The 21,131-nt window shown below is 35.2% G+C and overlaps 1 protein-coding gene and 1 long non-coding RNA gene across 3 annotated transcripts in view; one reads left to right on the plus strand and one right to left on the minus strand.

Moving 5' to 3' along the window:
- On the plus strand, window positions 1-20,971 carry MYL1 (myosin light chain 1). 2 transcript variants are annotated; one of them, XM_006190504.3, is made up of 7 exons: window positions 1-431; window positions 12,226-12,253; window positions 16,211-16,354; window positions 17,117-17,290; window positions 17,735-17,812; window positions 20,041-20,082; window positions 20,651-20,971. In XM_006190504.3, exons 1-6 carry the CDS (start codon window positions 291-293, stop codon window positions 20,067-20,069), a joined length of 594 nt encoding a protein of 197 aa, XP_006190566.1. In that variant the 5' UTR covers window positions 1-290; the 3' UTR covers window positions 20,070-20,082; window positions 20,651-20,971. The 2 variants fall into 2 exon arrangements, with proteins under 2 accessions (XP_006190566.1, XP_006190567.1); XM_006190505.3 differs by lacking the exons at window positions 1-431; window positions 12,226-12,253 and adding exons at window positions 11,118-11,238; window positions 11,964-11,988.
- The window catches only part of LOC116663723, a 26,650-nt gene continuing 17,481 nt past the window's right edge, over window positions 11,963-21,131 (minus strand). Inside the window, exons 2-3 of the long non-coding RNA XR_004320011.1 lie at window positions 20,530-20,601; window positions 11,963-12,098 (exon numbers count right to left, since the gene is read on the minus strand). This is a non-coding gene — a long non-coding RNA (uncharacterized LOC116663723). The remainder of the gene's footprint in view (window positions 12,099-20,529; window positions 20,602-21,131) is intronic.

Genomic DNA, 21,131 nt, shown 5'->3' on the forward strand with positions numbered 1-21,131 from the left:
AAAAAATTGATGAAGCCCTGACCCTTTAGATTCCATTTATAGTCTGAGCCGGAATGCCATCCCCCTTGACTAGCGAACTGTCCAATCCAGCTGCAAGTGTCAACATTCTGTTAGGCACTAAGTGAAATATATATGCATGCCCTTATACCATTTAACACTCTGGGTCCACCTTCAAGACACTGGGCTGCGGATCAACCAAACCACCACTCCTCTTCCAAGAATCATTTTGACAGGTTCTCTTGGAGGTGCTCCTTCTCTCTCTTTTTTTTTAACACACCCTTTTAAACAAAATGGCACCAAAGAAGGACGTGAAGAAACCTGCCGCTGCTGCCCCAGCCCCTGCCCCTGCCCCTGCCCCTGCCCCGGCACCTGCACCTGCACCTGCACCTGCCCCACGCAAAGAAGAAAAGATTGACCTCTCTGCCATTAAGGTAATGAAATGGTGAACTGTTTGGTCACTGAAACATCCTTCAACAGTAGGGAACCCTCAGAGGGGCAGATTTTTCATTGAGAGGAACAGAATTACTAAGCAAACTGGTAGATTTGGGGAGAAAATCCTGATTAAAAAAAATTAATAAACTCTAGCATATAATTTTAGTAAAATTATTATGAGTATGGTACTATATTTGGAAACTGTATTTGATCTTTTTTTTCTGTTTCCTTTTTTCCCTAAATTGTCAAAATGCAAGATTTTTTATTTCTACAGATATTTAAACCAGTGGGTTTTTTTTTTATGAGATCTCTGTAGAAACTAGATCTCTTCATTAAAGGTACATCAAAAGGAAAGTTTTAGTCCCTACTTGTTTCCAAAAGTTCAGAAACAGCTGATAACCCAGTTGTCCTGGATATATTTATATGACAGCTACTTTAATTCATCTGAAAAAGAGAAGATTTTTGCAAATCAAGTTAATTCCCCCTTCAGTTTTGCTTAATAAAATTTGATACAACAATAAATGAGATCCCAGTGCAAACTACAATGCACTCAAGTGTTTCAGTGGCTATAACTGTCATCTTGTTTATTTATACACAGTATTTCATTCAGAATGCGAGTTGTTCCTAAATGAAAGTCACCCCCCAAAACATTGTAAAAGTTGTTGGTTGTCTGGCTTTTAGCTTATATCTTTGAGCTCTTGCATGCTGATTTTGGACTAAGAAGAATGTGATTGCTTTTCGTGTCAACACTTTGCCAAAGGTTATCTGCTTTTGGGAAAATGATGCTATGGATGTGCCTGTTACGTCAGTGATGTAACATATCAAGTGTGCACCTTCTCCTCATTCCCTGGGCTCTGTTTGGTCTGAAGGCCAGTTTGAAAATCTTTGTGAAGGGAACCTGCCTTATATGGAAAACTAATGGGTGAAGGTGCCTATAAGGTGATCATTTCACTGAAGCCAAAATTTCTGTGCTCAATAAATCTGAATTTTGCTAACTTAACACTTGTTACTACTTAACATGTTGTTTACTTGCAACGACCAAGCTAACCTATAAATAAACAATTCATTGAGTATTTTAGTATAAATGTATATTTTTTAAAAATATTCCCGATATAAATATTGAATGAGATCACCCTTAGCTATCTGTGATGAAATTAAATAAATATGTTCAAAGTTTTATAATATTTCAGTTAAACATAACATTTGATGTTTCAAAATAGAAGTAGATCATCACAAATATTTTATCTTGAGTTTGTAGGTAACTGAAGTCTTATCTGAAAGAAGTTGGTCATAGAATCTAACACTGGTTAGGAACTATTCTTAATGAATATCCACTTAAGAGGAGAAATGAATGTCATATCTTCCAATAAATGTTCTTCTATCTTGAGGACTGCACGCACACAGTTCATTAAATCAAATTTTTCATCTCCAGCAATACCAGTTAATATATTTTATAGATGCACACTGACTACATTATACAATAAGCATGACTACAGCCACTGCAGTAATTCCAGTTGTCCCTGTTCTTTGACTCTCCATTTTATATTAACGCTTGAGATATGAATCAATGTCAGAGCTGTTCCTCTTTAAATTTATTGTGATTTATAAGACAATATCATCTCTTTGTATGAGACTATAAGCATCTGGAAAGGAAAAATGTGCCTTCTTAAGAAGTATCCCACTAATGAAAAAAGGCATTAATTTCCTTCCCTAAGGAACTGTGTAAGAATAAGTAAATGAATAAAAATTTAGTTTTTCAGGGAAGAAGTCTCTAAGACCAAAAAAAATCACTTTTTAAATCCAAAAACTAAACATATTGCTTCTTCATAGTCAGCAGAGAAGTGACACTTTTCTGCGTCTTGAGAATCGGTTTATCCTTTCATCTACACGTTGAATTAATGCTAGTGTGAGCTACTACAACGAAGCAAAAGAAGGAAACACTCCTAGAGAGTCTCTGTAAAGATGAGATATGCCCATCTTCACTATTTCATTGTAAAATGAGATGGGATGGATCTTGATAAGGTACGCAAACCAAAAAGGAGAACTTAAAATAATGTAGATGAAACAGGAGGAAATTAACCTTTATCTTTCATTCAAAGAGCCCATTCCTAATAGAAAGAGCAAAAAAAAAAAAAGAACAGAATTGAAACTAACATATTTTTGTAAAAGAATTTAAATGGCTGTAATGATATGCACTTTACAATATGAAATCAGTACATGTTTACAGATATTATAACATAGCCGAAGAATGTGATGCAACTTGAGAACTTTATAAAATCTAATTTCATCCCAATACGTAACAAGACTAATTAAAACGTGCATTTAACATTTCATATTAGGATGCTTTCAATAACTTAATGATAGTTCTAGATATATTACCTCATGTAAGTTATAAACTTTTTTCAAGCAGAGAAAATGAACTTTGAAGAAATTAATAGAGCTGTTATATGTGTTCATTAACTTTCTGAAAACTCGATAAAGAACAAAAGTTAATTGGATTTTACACTTTCTTTCATAAATCATGTAAGATTAGAAATCTAGCTGTCCTGTGCACTTTGAGTAGGGCTGAAGTTTAAGTGGAACTGTCTTTGTGTAGTGTCATAGTCATAGCAACTGTAATACTTAGTCCCTCAATACTATTCCCAGTTAGGGGGAGGGTATAGCTCAAGTGGAAGAGCTCATACTTAGCATGCATGAGATCCTGGGTTCGATCCCCAGTACCTCCTCTAAAAAATAAACAAATAAACCTAATTACCTCTCCCTGCCAAAAAAAACTTTTTTAAAATACTATCCCCAGTTAATATCTATGTTCCATATTCATAATATACCATGCTTACCAGCCATATATTTGACTCTCCATAAACTCTGAACAATATGAATTAGTTTTATCAGTATCTTAAATGTGCTTTCCTGATTTCCTGACTTACTGGCTGCTTGTTTAGAACATTTCTTTGGTAATTCTGACATAAAACCTTTTATATTCTCTGAAGGACTGCTTACCTGGTGTCCTATCCTATGGATTTTCTACAAGTATCCTTTTTAAAAACACAAATACTTTTGATACTCAACATCAAAGCTACTGCCCTGGGCAGTTCTAAGCGCTCTTTGCTTTCAGAGAGCTGAGACTTCCAACGCATGCCAGACTAAAGAATACTGCCTGACAGAATCACAAGTGCAGGGATTAAAATGCACCAAAGTTTAGCTGCAAGTGCAAACACAAGAATTAACACCTGCTGCCGAAAACTACAACCAAATGAAATGACAAAAGTAAATAGGTAATGAGATGACCACGTGCCAAGATTTTAAAAGATCTTCAACGTGTAAGCTAATTTTTTGAATGATGCATGCCTTAGCTGTCCGGATTGCTATGAGTGATGGAATTTTGAATCATGTTTGTCATTGTGCTGCTTAAATTTTAATTCTCATTGTATTCACCACTCAATCAGGTCATCCCTGACCAGATACTGCGGGCGACATTACAATAAGTGGTAAAGGTACAGAATGCGTTGACAGAAACTCATCAAACAACAAATCTCACAGTAACAATTGACCATATGCTTGGAAAGACTTAAACTTTAAGTTCAATGGATAAGATGAAAATATAGCCATCCCAATAAATACACCTATTTACTGATGAGTATTCAGTAGAGGTAAATATCATTATATTTGTTGTAACACCTGACTGGTTCTGGTCCAGGTATAGGATTATTTGTGTTACTCTATAAATTATTTTTTCTCATCCCTAATAAGGTTAATACAAACCCCATCCCGCTTAGAAGAATTGTTGGGAAAAAAATCAAATGATACCATGGCCCATGAAAGGCTTTTAAAATTACAACGTTCCTTATAACAATCGATATTTATTATGATTTACCCTGTGCCCTGTTATCTTATTTAATCCTTAAAACATTACACTGAGGTTGTTTTTAGCCTCATTTTGTAAGAAAATAAACTGGGCCTAAATGAGATTCAGTGTCAGGCTCATGATCAAATAACAAGCATGTAACAGAGCTAGGATTTAACCTAACAGGCCAAATCCAAAGTCAGCTGTGTTAACCATATCCCAAACTACCTCCTGTTTATAAAGAGTAAGCTGCTGCTTCTAATAATGACAAAAGGAGTCCTTTTTGCTCTTAAGGATATGAGATTAAGAGTGCAATATGAGTGATTCTTATATTGCCCTGCACAGCCCTTGGGTAGCCAGAAGAGGGGGTGACAGGCGCACATCAGAGTAAGTTCATCAGGACTTTTTGACCTTAGCAGTTCATTACTGTTCCATTCTCCTCAGCTCCCCTCATCGTAGTATCTGTTGCTGACAGGTTGGATGATCTCACTTATAGATGGAAGGTGGCATATTAGGGACCTAGAAAGACCTCCTAGTCACTTTGCTCCAGCTTCCTGGAAACAGTTGCAAATGGAACATGGAAATAAAAACTGCTGTGAGAGTAGACTGGCAGTTGCCAGGGTGCTGGGGATGGGAGAAAAGAGTAAAGGTGGTCGGAGGGTACAAACTCCCAGTTATAAGATTGATATGTTCTGGGGATCTAAAACACAGCATAGTGACTATAGTTAACAGTACTGTACTGCATAATTGAAAGTTGCCTAGAGAATAAGTTTTAAACCTTTTCACCACACACACACACACACAAAGATAATTATGTAATATGATGGATATGGTAACTAACTAAGCTTATTGTGGTAATTATTTCATATATCAAAATCATCATGTGTTAAATCATGTTGTATGACTTCCACTTAGACAATGTTATATGTCAATTATATCTCAATAAAGCTGGGGAAAAAAACTATGCCAAAATATTTTTTAATGTTGTTAAATGTAGAGAAGCAGATTGAATTTTTAAATAATTTTGCTTTTGTTTAATTAAACATACACATATATCAAATCTGACCTCCAAATTTTGCCATCAGGCTAATATTCTAAGAATGGCATGGGTTTCTATTTTGTTTACGAATAAATAGCATGATTTAAACTGGAAATCCCAACCAAATATTCTTTGGAGTGATACACAGAAATATAATGCCACATGTATAATGATTAAATGTTAATCTTAACTAGTCTAAGGAAAAGACAAACAGTCAATTTCTAATTAGAAGGAATGGATGAAGACCTTAAGTTGTTACTAAATTTTCTTTATATAATTTTAAGAATTTGTCTTCTTTTACTTTGGCCTTTTAATAGTACAGATTAATTTTTAATACAACTAAAATGTCAACCAATTGCAATATTCATCCATTTGTGGCATGAATGTAAACTCAGAAGCAAACCAAAAATTATTTGAGACTATCAGTAGGTATCAGTATCAAGTTTCCACTTCCAAACATCTACACTGCAAAAGAAGAGAATAGGTGGGATGGAGTGAGAAAATATGAAAGAGCATCTCTCTGAAATTATATATTGAGTAATATGTAACTAGATAATGTCTTTGCAAAGTAAAAGGCAGTTTGGAAAGGAATAGGTATGTTCACCAATTAATAGTGAATAGCATTTTAATTTTAAAGATAATGAAATCTTTGCAAGACAAGGCGGCCACAAAGTGACAGTGCCAAATTTAGCCTCTTGACATTTTACTGCTGCAAATGAACCCCCTGGCAAGTTGTCTTTAGAAGCCTTTCCATAATTACCCAGCATTAAGCACCATCTGACTCATGGAAATTGTGGAAAGGATTATATTTAGTCTGCTGATTCTACACTTTCTTCTGCTTCTCTTGATACTGAAATACTTTTTGTATGAAAATAAGATCTTTTATAGTTTGTCTCTGCCTCAACTTCTACAATTTGTTTCTCCCCCCCAAATCAGAATCTGGAGGACAAAAACCACAAAATATTAAGTAGCAATGGCTTCAGTTATACTGGTTAAAATGTAAATTATATGGATGATAAATTTTTGTTATTCTGGTCATAAATTAATAATAGTGAGTTGAAACCAGAGCAGAAAAATTTTCCTAAAGAAAAAACCACATCTTATTCAACTTTATCTTCTTCCTTCCATGGTGGCAAGTGAGGTTCTTTGTACCTAGTAAGTGCCCAATGATGTACCATCTCCTGATATATAAATGAGATATAAAACACTCACTTGAACACAGTGTTATGAAATTTCATTTTGCTTAACTCCTCTTTATATGAATCACTTTAAAGTAATGTCATTTATCAAATTTTTAGGCAAACTGCCCTTTTCCATTAAAAGAGGTGCGTTACAGTAGATTTTACTGACAAAAGGATGGAAAACTCACAACACTGTAGAACCATAAGCAACTCTAGAAATCATGCAGTATAATATTTGACAAAGCTATAATACAGAGAAGTTATTTAATCAGAAGACACATGATCCATTACAAGAGAACCAGAACAAAATTCTGAATACATCAATCCCCATCCAGTTATCTTTCCACGATATCAAAAGACCTGAAATCTCTAAAGCAGTAACGCCAATATTTACATATTCCTCTCATCACAAAAGGAACTTTTATTCCACATAAGTAGGAAAAAACAGATTCCTGTAATTTCTTAAAACACATACACAAAGAATGTTTCTATTACTCACATTTTAAAAATAAAAAGGAAGGAAGGAACAAAAACACAACTTGGATTTTTAATTAAATGACATCAAACAAATGCACAAAATAGAGTAGGTGCCACTCTCAAGAAGTCTTAAATTTATTCATCAGCTATTGATGGGAAAGTTGATGAGAAATTCAAAGGACAGAGTAGGGTCACATTTTAAAATTTTTTATTGAAATTCACTTAACCTCTCTGTTAATTCTTGTAGGTCTGAATTGTATTATTTTAATAATTCAGTTTTGATCTAATGTGACTGAATTCAGCGGACTCATCTAGGCATCCTGAGCACCAGAACTACTCCCTCTTCTCTTTAAATCAATTTATCCACTACAGCCATCTATTGTCTCTCATATCAGACAGCTTGGGCTGGTACCATATTCTCATTGTTCTCAATTTCTCCTTTTTATACCACGTTGGAGCCACCGGCCTAAGTATACACTTTGTTGAAATTAAAAGTACAATGAAAAATACCTATTTCCTTTAAATTAAGTGAACTGTTTTGAAGCACAAAACTCTCAAGAGTTCCAAAATAGTACTTCTGCCTGCCTCTTACAATGATTCCTCGTAACTGCCGGAGTGAAAATTAAGTTTTCGTTAGGGTTTGCATACATTCAGGTCTTTGTTCTCACTGCCAGGTATTAAATAAAAGCACATGTAGCAATGTTTTCTTGCTTGAAAATTGGCCCTGGTTAGATGAACATCTTTACTTAGCCTCACCAGTCATTAGACCATTGTATCTAGCAGTGATGATGAAGTTCTTTAAAGATTGTAGTCTATGTTCCTTCCTAGGGCATTAGCCCTCAGCATTCAATATCGCATATCTCCCAGATCATCTTCAATTACAGCTCTTCTTGTTATACTAAAGCTTAACATACATTCATTCCAGAGTCTGTTTGATTAGTTGCATTTTAATATTTTTCCTATAAATTGACTCCTTCTATATACCAGAAACTTTATCTTATCTTTAATCAGTTAACCAAGCCTCATGATTGTTATTAGAAAATTTTCTCTCAACATGAGAAATGATCTGGAAACCCTGCATTAAAATCTTTTTTAGTAAGAGTAACTTGTTGACTACTACTTACCTAAATCCAATACCAAATAGTACATGAATCATAAAAATGTAGAAAACAATTATTTTACCAACAGTCTAAACTAAGTCCACAGGCAATGATAGAAAAACCCTTTAAAAAAACAAGCTGAGGGTGAGAAAATCAGAAGCCTAGATCATAGTATTTATATAAAATCTAAGGGAAAGTTCTAGAAATATAAAGGTATATACATCAGTAATTCAAAATGAGCATGCCTACTATGTGCATGACAGTTCTAGGTGTTGGAGATGCAGCATCAAAGGAAAATGTGTGCCCCTCCTCTAGAATGTAGGCTCTCTGAAGGAAGGACAAGGTCTCTTCCCTCAAGGAAGATAATACTCTAGAGGAGAAGCCTATGTTCGAAGGAGGAACTTATTGTACGTATGTTCGAATGTTTTTAATTTAATGAAAATTCTGTAGAGCATCTCATATAGGCAAAGTACTCTATAGAGTTATGCATGGGGGACGCCATCTAAGAATAAGGCAAGGGCAGCATTCCAGGAGGGAGACGTTGGCTCACATCTGGGTTTGTATCATCGACAAATGGAAATGATCTCCAGTAACAGTCTGTGCTTCCCAGAAGTTCACCAGTCAGGAAGGTTAAACGTCTTTCAGTGGGAGAAAGGAGCTAGGCAAACAGAAAAGGTTCTCTCAAGAACTTTGGAAGATAGTTAACTTCTAGGAAGCAGAGATGACAGAAGACCCCAGATAGAAGAGACTTATATCTTAATTTTCAAAATAAACCAAACGATGACATAGCAAACTGAGTCCAAAATCAGATATTTTGTATTCATATCATGCCTTTGTTCAAAGGGCGGATTACTTCATCATTATAACACCCAGGAAGAGATGTAAGAGAAAGGTTTTGCCATTTGTAAAAGTGTAAAAGCGTAGCATCTCCCATTTATTCTTTCAGCACAGCATCTAAGCCTTCTAAAGTTAAAACTATATTCTCTAGACTAGACTAGACTATATATAGCCTTCTCTACTATTGTCAGAAGTTTGCTTAAATGTTCCATTCTCAATAAGCGCAAAAAATATCTAAACACTCATTCTCTATGTGATAAGACATAAGTAAAAACTAGTAGAGTGAAATAGTTTGAAAACTGCCTCCATTCTATTTTAATAATAATAAACCCTTACATAATATCCAAGTGGTTATAAATAACTTATTTATAACATAAATACAACTATTAAAATGACTTTCCAGTTTACTTGACAGATTATGTACAAATTGACTGTATTTTATATGTATTTAAAGACACATTTTTCTATCTGAAAAAAAATGAAAATGAGCATTATGTAGGGCATATGATGGGTATTACGTAGGGCAACTTCGATGACTTTGTTTTGTATTATATATAGTTATTTATTCTACTAAAGATATATACTAGTTCTCAATATTAATCATAAGGCATTTCAAATGTAATGATACAGTACATAAATATAACTAACTACAAGACTAAAACACACAAAAAACAAGGTCTGCTCTAATGGTTTTTATTTGTGTATCAAAAATCATGAGGCTCCAAATTACACAATTATCAAAGGTGACAAATTTCCACCTTTGTTCCTCCCTTTCATTTCCCCCTAATGATTCCAAGGATTTAAATTTTTTCTATTAAATTCCATTTCCCAAAAAACTCTCAAAATGTCAATCTATTCGTGAAGATACGTTTTCCTGGGCAGTAATATTTTTTTAATTATATTTTCAATCCTCATTTTGGGACTCAAACTCTACGAGATTTTTTTTCCACTACTTGCAAACTCTGGACAAAGAGTGATATGCGTTTAAATGTTGATTTCTTTCCAAATGGCTTGAGGGAAAGCTGTAAATATACTTCTGTCTAGCAGAGGGAGACTGTGCTTTCTGTGACCATTACCTTAAAAAGAGTTGCTGAAACAGCACTTAAATTAGAATTTATCTCTAATGTTCTTTATGACTTCGAGCTGCTTTAAAGATGTAGAAAACTGACAAGCATGTCTGAACCTCAGTGGGCATCCCAGACTGACCACCTCCTGGGACCGTTCTAGGAAGGGAGCTCTCCCTATTTTCAGATAAGCTGTCATGAAAGCTTCCTACTAGCCAATCCCTTAGATAGCTTTTAAATCCTAAGGTACAGCTTTGCATTGCACAGCCCCAGCTTTGGATTCTTTCAGTTGTCAGTCTAGAGACGCAGCCATGAAGTGCCTGACGTGACAGAAAGGGAATCAGCACATTCTAGTAAGAGCACAGGCAACACTTTTAAATTTTAAAGGAGTATGTATAGAATGGGAGGGAAAGAACACAAAAACAGTCCAGCAGCTTTCCTTCCCAAAAAAACTTCATAAATTCGAAATACATGACTTGTCAGCCACACTACAGGTAACAGGGAGGGAGGCAAATACCCATCCCTAATGTAAGAAAACTATGGCAGAATGGTGAAACTGGAGATTAAAGCCATTCCTGGCTTAGATAAGCTCTACACTCCTGAGAATACAACTTGCAAAAGAATGGCCTTCAACTGGAGATTTCACAAACTGACCAGATTTTCACCTGAGTGGACCCTAAGAAACACACAGAATGTGTGTGGCCCTTCCACGTCCTCTGAACTCTACCACAAGGGGCAGAGCTTCAGAGAGTGTTCCTTCTATAGCAGTTGCCATTTGAAACCCCAGTCCAGTCCCAACCAGTAAGTTCCGTTTACACCAAAACTGCTGACTTGAAGTTCACAAAGTCTATAATTTGTCAAGAGAAGGGGTCAGCCCAAGTCTTGAGAGAAACTCTAAGCTCCTCTGCCACTGAGCAAATAAGGAGCTTCTTAAAGGAAGACGCTCCAAGAGAACATTTCAGGGATAAAGACCATAAAAGTACCGACAGGCATTGGTCTCAACATGGCTGCCCACTCCTAGGTTCCGATTTCCTAAAAATAGACCTCGGGGTACACATCCCTCTTTCCCTTTGCCCTAAGAAAGTTAAGGAACTCTCCAAGGGAGTGGCTACTTCTCTCTGAAACCTGATGCTAGTTGCGAGGTCACTGCTCCTCCAGAAATAAAAGGCAGCCTCAGCAAGGGAGGCCCCACTCAGGGACTGGAGCAGCCCTCACCTCACTCCTCAGCTTCGCCGCTGTTTTGCAGCCCAGCAGCTCCATCATGGTGGGTCCTATGAGAAAACTGTTTGCAATTTATAGGCAAATTTATAGATGGCAGGTAGGAATAAAATCGAGGAGAGAACATATTCAGTATGAGTCTCTAGAATCTACTTTTGTTTTCTGTTGAGGTGGGTTGAGGATAGAAAAGATTAATATAAGCTATTATGCCAACTGGAAAAATACGTCTTACTCCCAAAGCAGTACTTTATGCTTCACCAACTTTACTGTATCACATATAAGGTTTACTGTATCTAAATTTAGGAAAAAAACTGCAACTATAGCGAAATATTATGCCTTAAAGAACTATCCAGTGATGCCGATAACTAAACTTAAGTAAACTACTTCAGATACATTGGATAAAAATGTACTGGTTAAATAGAAGACTTAAGATGATCTTTTTAATGCAGTATCTGTACTTCTTAATACAGTGTATCTATATTAGATACATCTTAAATACACCATAGATTATTATATTATTCCAGGAAGTACTTGATTTAGCATTTGTTAAATCATTGATTCATAGAGTAAGATACAGAGATATTCCCTAACTCTTTTGCAATATAGCTTTTTATTTTTCCTAGATTCAAAAGTATCCTAAGGCAACCTTCTTATTCTATGACACCTGTATGGCTTCCTAGAAATCTCAGAGCAGAGAACACTCCCTTCTGTCAATGCATTTGAAAGAGTACTAGTTGTTTCTTTCTTTCTTCCTCTCTCTTGCCACCGCAGTCCTTCAGTGCTGACCAGATTGCTGGTAAGTGAATCGAGCTTCTCTACTCCAGACGTAGGTAGAGAAATAGCACTCATCTCCAAGGCAGGTTACTGCATGGCTCAGCTTATTAGTATCCCAGCTACTCCCGAGCTCTGAAAAGTAAGCAGACTTTTTGAACTTACTTTGAAGATTACTCAGGGAATGAGCTTGGATACATTTAAAAACCAGGACATTTTTGTTTGGTTAAAATATTCTTTGTGGTTAATTTCTTTTTAACAGATCGAGTTCTCTAAGGCACAGCAGGATGGTAAGTTTAAATGATATAGTTGTTAAAATGTGCACACTCATAAAGATGGCATGTGAGAAAACCAACTCCCTTGAGATAAGATTAGCTCCTTCTAATTATCCCCACTGATGTTGCCACTCTAAATATACATGCTCTCAACCACTATAAATATAAATTCTCTCAAGTGAACCCTTTACTTATAATCAGCAATCAAAGGTTTAAGAAAACAAAAGCTAAACAGCACAAAACAATTCCTTGTATTCAATGATTTCTAAATAAGACCAATTTGAGATAGTAGGTAATACCACATATATACCTCAAAAAAAGGATGTGGATTTTGGATGGCTAATTTGTTAATCAAATCCCTAAAGGGAGATTTGGTAGTTCTAAACTAATCAATTTGGAAAATAAAATTGACTATAAAACTGCTCAGTTACTAAATCCACATAATTTCAGTGGGCAGCAGAGTGAGTTGAGAGAAATAGCAGGTGAAGTGGATATATTATAAAAGTGCATTCAGAGACAAAAACGGGGCAATAATTTATTTTAAAAACTGTAGAAGGAAGTAAGGAAGGAAACTTAGACATCTCTGGTCCATCTTTAGAGATGTAGGACAGACTTCCAGAGAGATGTTGAGAATTGTTCAAAGAACCAAAGTATTAGTGATAGGATCAGAATCTAGTACGGGTTTAAATTAACTAGAAATGTCCTTCATAGAAACAGTTTCTAACTAGAAGACTTCGAGCTCTTGAGATTCAAGAGAATCTGAATAGAGTCCCTAAGACTTCCACTTTTTCTTCTCCAAGTCTTTGTATCCAAGGGATCCTATGCCCCATGAATCTTGTTTTTTCCACTAGAAAGCCTAGGGCCAAATGTTTTATGGAATCAAAGTGTCACATATTTAAATAACTAAGACACAAATACATCCATAGAAGGGAGGGGAGAAATTTTTAGTTACATAATATTGCATAAATTGGAATATTAGTCATAGTAAGTATGTATATATTCCATAAGTTATGATATATAATATAGCAATAATTATGATAATACTCAAAATTACATAATTGTAATTATACTCAGTTCTCTACCTAAAGGTTTCAACATTTTTCAGTCTGTTTCATTGTCAGGAATATCTCATGTTTGGACATCAATCAAGAGAAAAAATGGTATTTGCTGTAGTATGAACTCCCATATATCTTTCATCATGGTCAGTGGCTTCATGTAGACAGATTAGACAATCTAATGAACTCGAGATCATTTGAAATTATACTACCAGGACTATTTTTTTCTTACTGAAAACAGTTGGTAATTCTACTATAATTTGTTTGCTTTTTAATGTATTTTTAACTAGTGATGTTGCTATGTTACATGCTATTGCATCCCAGGCCTCTCAAATATCTAATTTATAGTGTCATTATGACTGCCAAACAATGGTAGAACCAAGCAATTGAAGACTTCAAACCCTGTTCAGAGACAGATGGGCTAGCTGTTGAACTTTAAGCCTATTACTCCGTATGTGAAATAGGTTTTAGATACAAAGGTTAGGTAAACATCAGTGTGGTAGACTGGTATTCTCTTGTGCCAGGAAAACAAATGTAAGTATTTTCAATCAAATGGAAATCCTACTTTTTAAAAAATGAATTCTTACTTACTTCATTTGCTCCCTTGTTCCATGATTGAAGCATTTTGTTCATGGCTGCTCTATTTAAATGTATTAGAGATTTGGAGGAAAGAAAAAAACAAACTAGAAAATAACGGTATTCTAAAGGTCTAAGTCCTATGCCGTCCAGTACAGTTGCCACTAGCCACGTGTGGGTATTTAAATTTATCCTTTAAGTAAAAATAAATGCTTTTAAAAGTCTATTTTCTTGCTTGCATTGGTCATATTTTAGTGCTCATGTGGCTAGTAGCTATCCTCTTTAAGGTAGCACAGAGACAGAACATTTCAATCATCACGAAAAGTTCTAGAATGGTGTTGTTCTGGACTAGGCGCTGGTAGATTTTTCTTAGAAGGCCACATAGGGAATATGTTATACTTTGTTGGCCACGCAGTTGCTGTAAAAACAACTCAGTCTGTCACTGAGGTATAAAAACAGCCATAGACAATACACAAATGAATGGACATGCTTGAGTTCCAATCAAACTTTATCTAGAAAAACAGCAGACCAGCCCCGAGGTAGTCGGGGCAGTCTAGACGCATCAAGAGAGTAACTAAGCCTGAAAACTCTTGGGAAGGAAGAGCAATATCTTTCTGGCCTTGGCCTTTAAATCAACAAAAGGGTTAATGTCAAAGAGATTCTGTTACAGCCCATAAAACCCTGTTTCTATATCAGCATCTGACCAGGGTCACAGTGAGCCCTCAGAGCAATCTGTGCAGGAAAGCCTGAAGGCAGTAATAAGGATAATTCAGTTTCACATGTCCCTTAGAAAGATGAAAAATAGTGCTTGACTAATGACCCCACAGTGCCTGCAGTGGTTCTTTTAGGTCAGGGAATAATCTGTGATGTCAATTAGCATAGGATTTGAGGGGGAATTTTTAACAAAGAATGATAATGTGATCTATAGTTGACTGTGAATATAATGTCTAATGCAATTTTAGATTAGGGGATGGAGGGACAGTAAAATAGGATATTTTGTTTAGTAATCTATCTAGATAGCATCTGTTGATTTGAGACCACTGATGGCCTAAAAAGAATGTTTTCACCTCTACCAGTTCATTCACAAATGGTTTTTTGAGTGTTGTTGGTATTAACTCCAACAAGCTGCCATCAGCACTTTTGGGTTCTCCAGAAATTTTGATTAGTTAAGTATTTAAGGTTCAGTTAAAATGTCTTTACTTGCTCCTACATCTGTAGTAGCACCTCTTTGTCTTTTCAGTGTACACTTCTTAATTCTTTGTTAATGTAATCCTGAAAGGCAAAACCAAGTCTATCAAAGAAAATGGCAAAATTTAGAGAAAGTATGCAACAGAGTGATTGTGATAAAAATAGACAACCCTTTTGAAAGTTTTATTAACTTACATACATACACAAATGCAAGTAAAACTAGGGAAATCTGAGGAAGATAGGTGGAGTCTATCAATGTGAGTATTAAGGTTGCAATGGGATACTATAATTTTGCAAAATGGGGGAAACTAGACAGAGCATTCAAGACATTTCTTTGTATTTTTTCTTAAAGTTGCATGTGAAGCTATAATTATCTCCATACAATTTTAATTTAAAATGTGTGCTTACATTCTGAAGCTAATATGGCAATATGTTCCCATATGTAATATCTGAAAAAAGAGTAAAATTTAAAGATATCACCATAGCAATAGATCCAAACAAATATTCTTCCTTTTGAATCAGTTACACAGGAGCCTATTAAGAGTCATACACTGAAGTGGTTAAATGCCACTATAGAACTTAGAGATTTGCCTCATCTTTCTAAAATTTTTCCTGAAAAATGAAGTTATCCCTGGAGAAAACTATTTAAGGGGAGAGTCTAGGAAATTCGTACCTCAAGAGCACTTTTTCTATATAACTTGAGAAGTTTGGGTTAACCTCACATAAAACAACCCTGACTAAAAATTTATGTTCTTGAAGTTTTGTTCACTTTATTAATTATATAAGGAATTTTATGAGATTATTCTTAAGATTTCTCAAGGCCTCAGAATTTCTTAACCCAGTCCTGTTTCCAAGGCAGATGAAGGAAATATGAATAAATATGACTAGGAGCTCCAATTTCCACATCCAATGAATAATAACATATGACTTGAAATTGGAAATGCTACTTTAACATAGTCCCAAAAAGAAATGTCAAAAGGGGTTGTCAGGGGTTGAGCCTGGAAAAGGGAAAATCCAAAGACAACTTAAGTGACTGGCAAAAGTTGTAAAATATCGGAGATTTTAAACTGGACCCGTGATTAAGTTCGGGTTAATGTATAGGTCTCTGGTGGAAAAAAGCATCCTAAAGCTTCTTGCTTCTTGCTTCTTGCAGAATTCAAGGAGGCATTTCTCCTGTTTGACAGAACAGGTGAATGCAAGATCACCTTAAACCAGGTTGGTGATGTCCTCCGGGCTCTGGGCACAAATCCCACCAATGCAGAGGTCAAGAAGGTTCTGGGGAACCCCAGCAATGAAGGTAACCACATGTTTTTCCAAGAAGCTGGGAGTTTTGATTTTAGGGGTACATAACTTTATCCATTTGTATACATCTGGACAGTCTGTTTTATACTTTTGCTGTAAATACAATTTACCTTGTCACAAGATACTAAAGGAATTCTTATTGTCTCCTGGCCCTAAAACTGCAAAGAAGTCCTGAGATCACAAAGTATTTAACACAAACACTCTCCTCATAGGCTTCTTTTTTTAATTACTGAAAATTTAAAGACATTGAAGGCTCTGCAAAAGCTCAGGACAAAGGTGGGATATACATTAAAGTCTGGTTAGTTTCACTACATTTATATGCTAATAGGTCTGTTATCAATATATTTTTATATTATTTCCCCAGTATTTATAGAAAACATTAAATTGACAATACTAATAAAATAGTAGCTAACGCTGATTAAGTATTCAGTTTGTCCCAGATTTGGTAGTAAATTTTGCATTTATTATCTCATTTAATGCTCACACTAACACTATGAGATAACTCTTTTGACAGGTGAGAAAGCTGAGGCACAAAGATTAAGAATTTTTCCCACGATCACATAGTTGTAAATGATGGAATGAGGGTAAAAGCTCAAGCACTGGGACTCCAGAGCTCACACTAATTATCTATTACAAATTTTTTGTCATCAGCAATTTACCAACTGAAATTTCAGATGACACAGAATGAACTTTCAAGTTTAATTTGTGACTCAGTGGGATGACATTTCATGACTCTCAAAATTGCAATTTCCTCCAGAGATGAATGCCAAGAAAATTGAGTTTGAACAATTTCTGCCCATGCTGCAAGCTATTTCCAACAACAAGGACCAGGGCACCTATGAAGACTTTGTTGAGGGTCTGCGTGTCTTTGACAAGGAAGGCAACGGCACAGTCATGGGTGCTGAACTTCGCCATGTTCTAGCCACACTGGGTAAGGAAAATTTATTTCAGTGGACTTAACAGGACAGAATACGTAGGAAAAAGCATGACTTAGGGGAATCGCGTTATAACCAAAACAGGTAGGGGAAAAGATCACACAGGAAAGATGAAAAAAATAGTCAAAAGTTAATGACCATTTCAGTTGGTCTCAGTGTCAAAGAGTCTGTTCTGGGGGAATGGGTACAAGTTACTGGCAATGAATAAGTAATGTAAAGCACTGTAGTTACAGGATAGAGTCTGGATGATCAAGTATAGAATGCACTTCATTCATTTATTCAAAAACAATTTACTGACAACCTCCTGAGTATCAGAGGAACAAGAAGGGCTTGGTTCCTATCCTCCAAGAGCTTAGCCATAGCCTCCAGGAGCCCAATATGGTGGAATTTTGAAAATATTCTCTGTCCTTCTTTTTGAACAAAGAGTTTTGTTTCATCAGGTGAAAAGATGAAAGAAGAAGAAGTAGACGCCCTGCTGGCAGGTCAAGAAGACTCTAATGGCTGCATCAACTATGAAGGTATGATCTCATGTGCTCTGAAGGTTATAGAGCTCTGAACTGATCAGCTTGATGGCGGACTCCTTTCAAGCTTAAAACAACTTCTTTTTCTCTACTTCCCTTATTTAACATACACATTATTTATTATCAGTTACACAATAACTCTAAAAAGGTATCTTGTAAGGATCTGACTATATACATAAGATTTATTCCAGTGGGTTTTAACCTTCCTGTGCATTGTTATATAAGTTATAGTGTGTTCTCATTTTTATTTTTTCTTGTTAGATTTTCATAACATCTCTGTAAGACAGACAGGGTTTGTGTTAGAATAAATTTTAATATCAAATATTAATATTCTTTAATGTTACGATTGGAGAGATCTCAAAATCCTTTACAGCAAGCAATTATGAAAATGAGGAAACTGAGGGCCAAAGGTGTTTAGTTACCTAGTGAAGGTCACATCATTGATGGCAGGGCTGGTGCTAAAATTTAGTTCTCATTGTCTAGGTTCTTGCGTAAATGAAATTTATATCACAGTGACCAATTACCTATTTCCTGCCACCAATTTATAGCAGCTTCACCCAGAGGGTCTGAAAAGCAATGCACCACACAAAGTAAAGTTACATGATATGACTCCGTAAGTTTTAAATTTTGCAAGAAATTGAGAAATGTATACATCCCTCCAAAACACTAATCTAAGCACATTTCAATAAAGCTATGTTGATAGCTCTGATGTAAATATGGACTTACAAAGTTAACAACTTGGAAAAAAGTAAGAAAAGAAAAGCAGAGAGGGGAAGTGGGGAGGGAAAGGAAGCAGAGAAGAGAGAAGCAAAGCGGACAGGAAAGGACAAGAGAAAAGGAAAATACTCAGCCAAGCATATCTTCACTGACAATCTTGACTAAACTTTACTTTTTTCCTATGCTTCACATTTGATTACTGTCATAAATACATTATGTAAAAGAAGAATCATTCAATAAATGTTGTTTGGACAAGGGGACAGTCATCTAGAAAATAAGGCAGATCTGGATCTCCTACTAGGATAAATTTCACAAGTCAAGCATTTAAATATAAAAGCTGAAAGCATAGAAGCCATGGGAAAATTATTTATAGCTGTTGGAGTGGGAAGGCCTTTCTAACACCGATGCAAAACGCAGAAGGCATTACAAATTTTGATAAATTCAACCACATATTTTTTTTTTACCTAAATGGCAAAAGCCACCAGAAGCAAAGTCAAAAGACAAATATTTGCAATCAACATCAGAAAGAGTTCATTTCAAAATTTTTTTTGAAAAGCTACAAACTAATAAAAAGATCACAATCCAATAGAAAAATTAACTGGTTACATGAACAGACAATTCATAGAAAAGGAAATAAATATATATATAAATATAATATGCTAAACTTCACTAATAATAAAAGAAATGCAGATTAACACTACACTTAGATACACTGATTGCCAAGATTAAAAATTTGACCACTCTTTGGGTTGAGGAGAGTGTATGGAAACAGGTGATCTCATGCATTCCTACTGGGACTGTAAATCATTAACAATCCCTGTGTGGCAATGGGGTATTATTAATTATAGCAAATCTACTTCGAAGGATGTAGTCTTCAGACACACTTGCACTCAAGTGAAACGAGTGATACATGGTTATTCATTATTGTGTTGTTCACAACAGCCAAATATTTGAACAACTTAAAGTCCATCAATGTAGGCTGGATCAAATAGATTTTGGTACACCTACACAGTGAAAGTCCCTACAGCCCTAAAAAAAGAGCAAGGACAACCTTGTGTACCGTTATGATAATATCTCCAAGATTCTTATTAAGTGAGAAAAGCAAGTGCAAAAGAGTTTGTAGAGCATGTTACATTTGTAAAAAAAAAAAAAAAGAAGATTTTTAGAAACATACATTTTCTTATACATGAGTAATAGCTCCACCAACTTAGCTATAGAGAGAGGAACGAGATAGCAGGGAGACAGTGGCGATGAACTTTTTTTTGTTATAAACTCTTTCATACTTTCAAGAAAAAAATTTAACCATGTGAATGTAACAATCAAAAAGCTAAATTTCAAAATTAGGGGAAAGGCCATAGATCCAGCATTAAGAATAGTGGGCTATATAGAGCTTTAAAAAATAAACTTTAGAGTTATAACTAAGAATAATTAAAACTGAGTTAACTTACTATAACTTTTATTAAAATTGACTGCTTTCTAACTCTAAACTATCTGTATTATTCCTACAGCTTTTGTCAAGCACATCATGTCTATCTAAATGGAGCTCCAAGGTATCTATTTGTTCTCTTTAATATATAAGGCTTTCTCAATACTGTATTTTTAATGTAGCAACTTCATTTATATGCTGTATATGTACATATATAATTGGCATTGGTTCTTAATGAAGAGTTATTTATATTAAGCAGAGCATGCCATCAACTCCTTAAGATGGGGTATTTAGAAATAGAGCATTTTTGTATAAGCATATAAGCAAATACTTCTGAGGTTTTTGCTTCAATGTATAAACCCCATCTTTGTCTGTACTATATGCAGTGGAAATTCAACAAACCAGAGACTAATTAATTAATTTAGCTGAAACATAACAATAATAAAAGCATTAGCCTGAGTTCCTTGAAAAACTGAAGTCATTTTTCACAATTACTGCTCTAGAAAACAATGTTATCACATCCAAAGTGAAGCACTTGCAATCAGATTCTTGCAGCAAGGAAATGCCTTACCTTGGAAGTGATGGTTCATTCTGTGCTTTTTCTTCCTTTCTACTTCACATTATTTCCTTCCTGGTTTTCTTTCTGAAAAGATGGAGTCAACATCTAACTCTTTTTCCCTTTTCCTTTACAGATCAAGCATTGTTTATGAAGACTGGCTGGAACCTTATTTTAATAACACCCATGACTAAGTGTCCAAATTCATTTACCATCACTCAGAAAAGCAAAGCAGTTTGGACCATTCTAGACTGAAGGACCCCCTGAATTTTTATACACCTTACGTTTCTCTCTGAATTATATCCACACCACACAAACTGTCTGCTGCTCTAGACAAGAAGGATAAAATACTGACAATCTCAAAGCCAAGCACCCCTCTTTATTTTCTACCATGGGTCAATGAACATCCTTAAAATAATAAGTCAATAAATAATTCTGGTCAGTCTGGAATGTTCAAGTCGCATTGTGTTTTTATCTTCTTGCTTAGAGAAACTAATTCTTAAAATCCCAATTCTTTTGTTAATGTACAGAGCATTGATGAATCATAAACTTTTAAGAGAGCAAATAATTACACTTTACATAACAATAACTAACTGAATAATAATGATAATTATATA

Source organism: Camelus ferus, chromosome 5, assembly GCF_009834535.1.
Source record: "Camelus ferus isolate YT-003-E chromosome 5, BCGSAC_Cfer_1.0, whole genome shotgun sequence".
In the NCBI taxonomy this organism is placed as follows: Eukaryota; Metazoa; Chordata; class Mammalia; order Artiodactyla; family Camelidae; genus Camelus; species Camelus ferus.

What these genes read in the sequence shown, in the direction of transcription:
- MYL1 (XM_006190504.3), top strand. Translation starts at nt 291, where the DNA reads ATGGCACCAAAGAAGGACGTGAAGAAACCTGCCGCTGCTGCCCCAGCC. An exon ending in GGGGAACCCCAGCAATGAAG is followed by an intron (nt 16,355 to 17,116) that starts GTAACCACATGT and finishes AATTTCCTCCAG; the next exon opens with AGATGAATGCCAAGAAAATT. An exon ending in TGGCTGCATCAACTATGAAG is followed by an intron (nt 17,813 to 20,040) that starts GTATGATCTCAT and finishes TTATTCCTACAG; the next exon opens with CTTTTGTCAAGCACATCATG.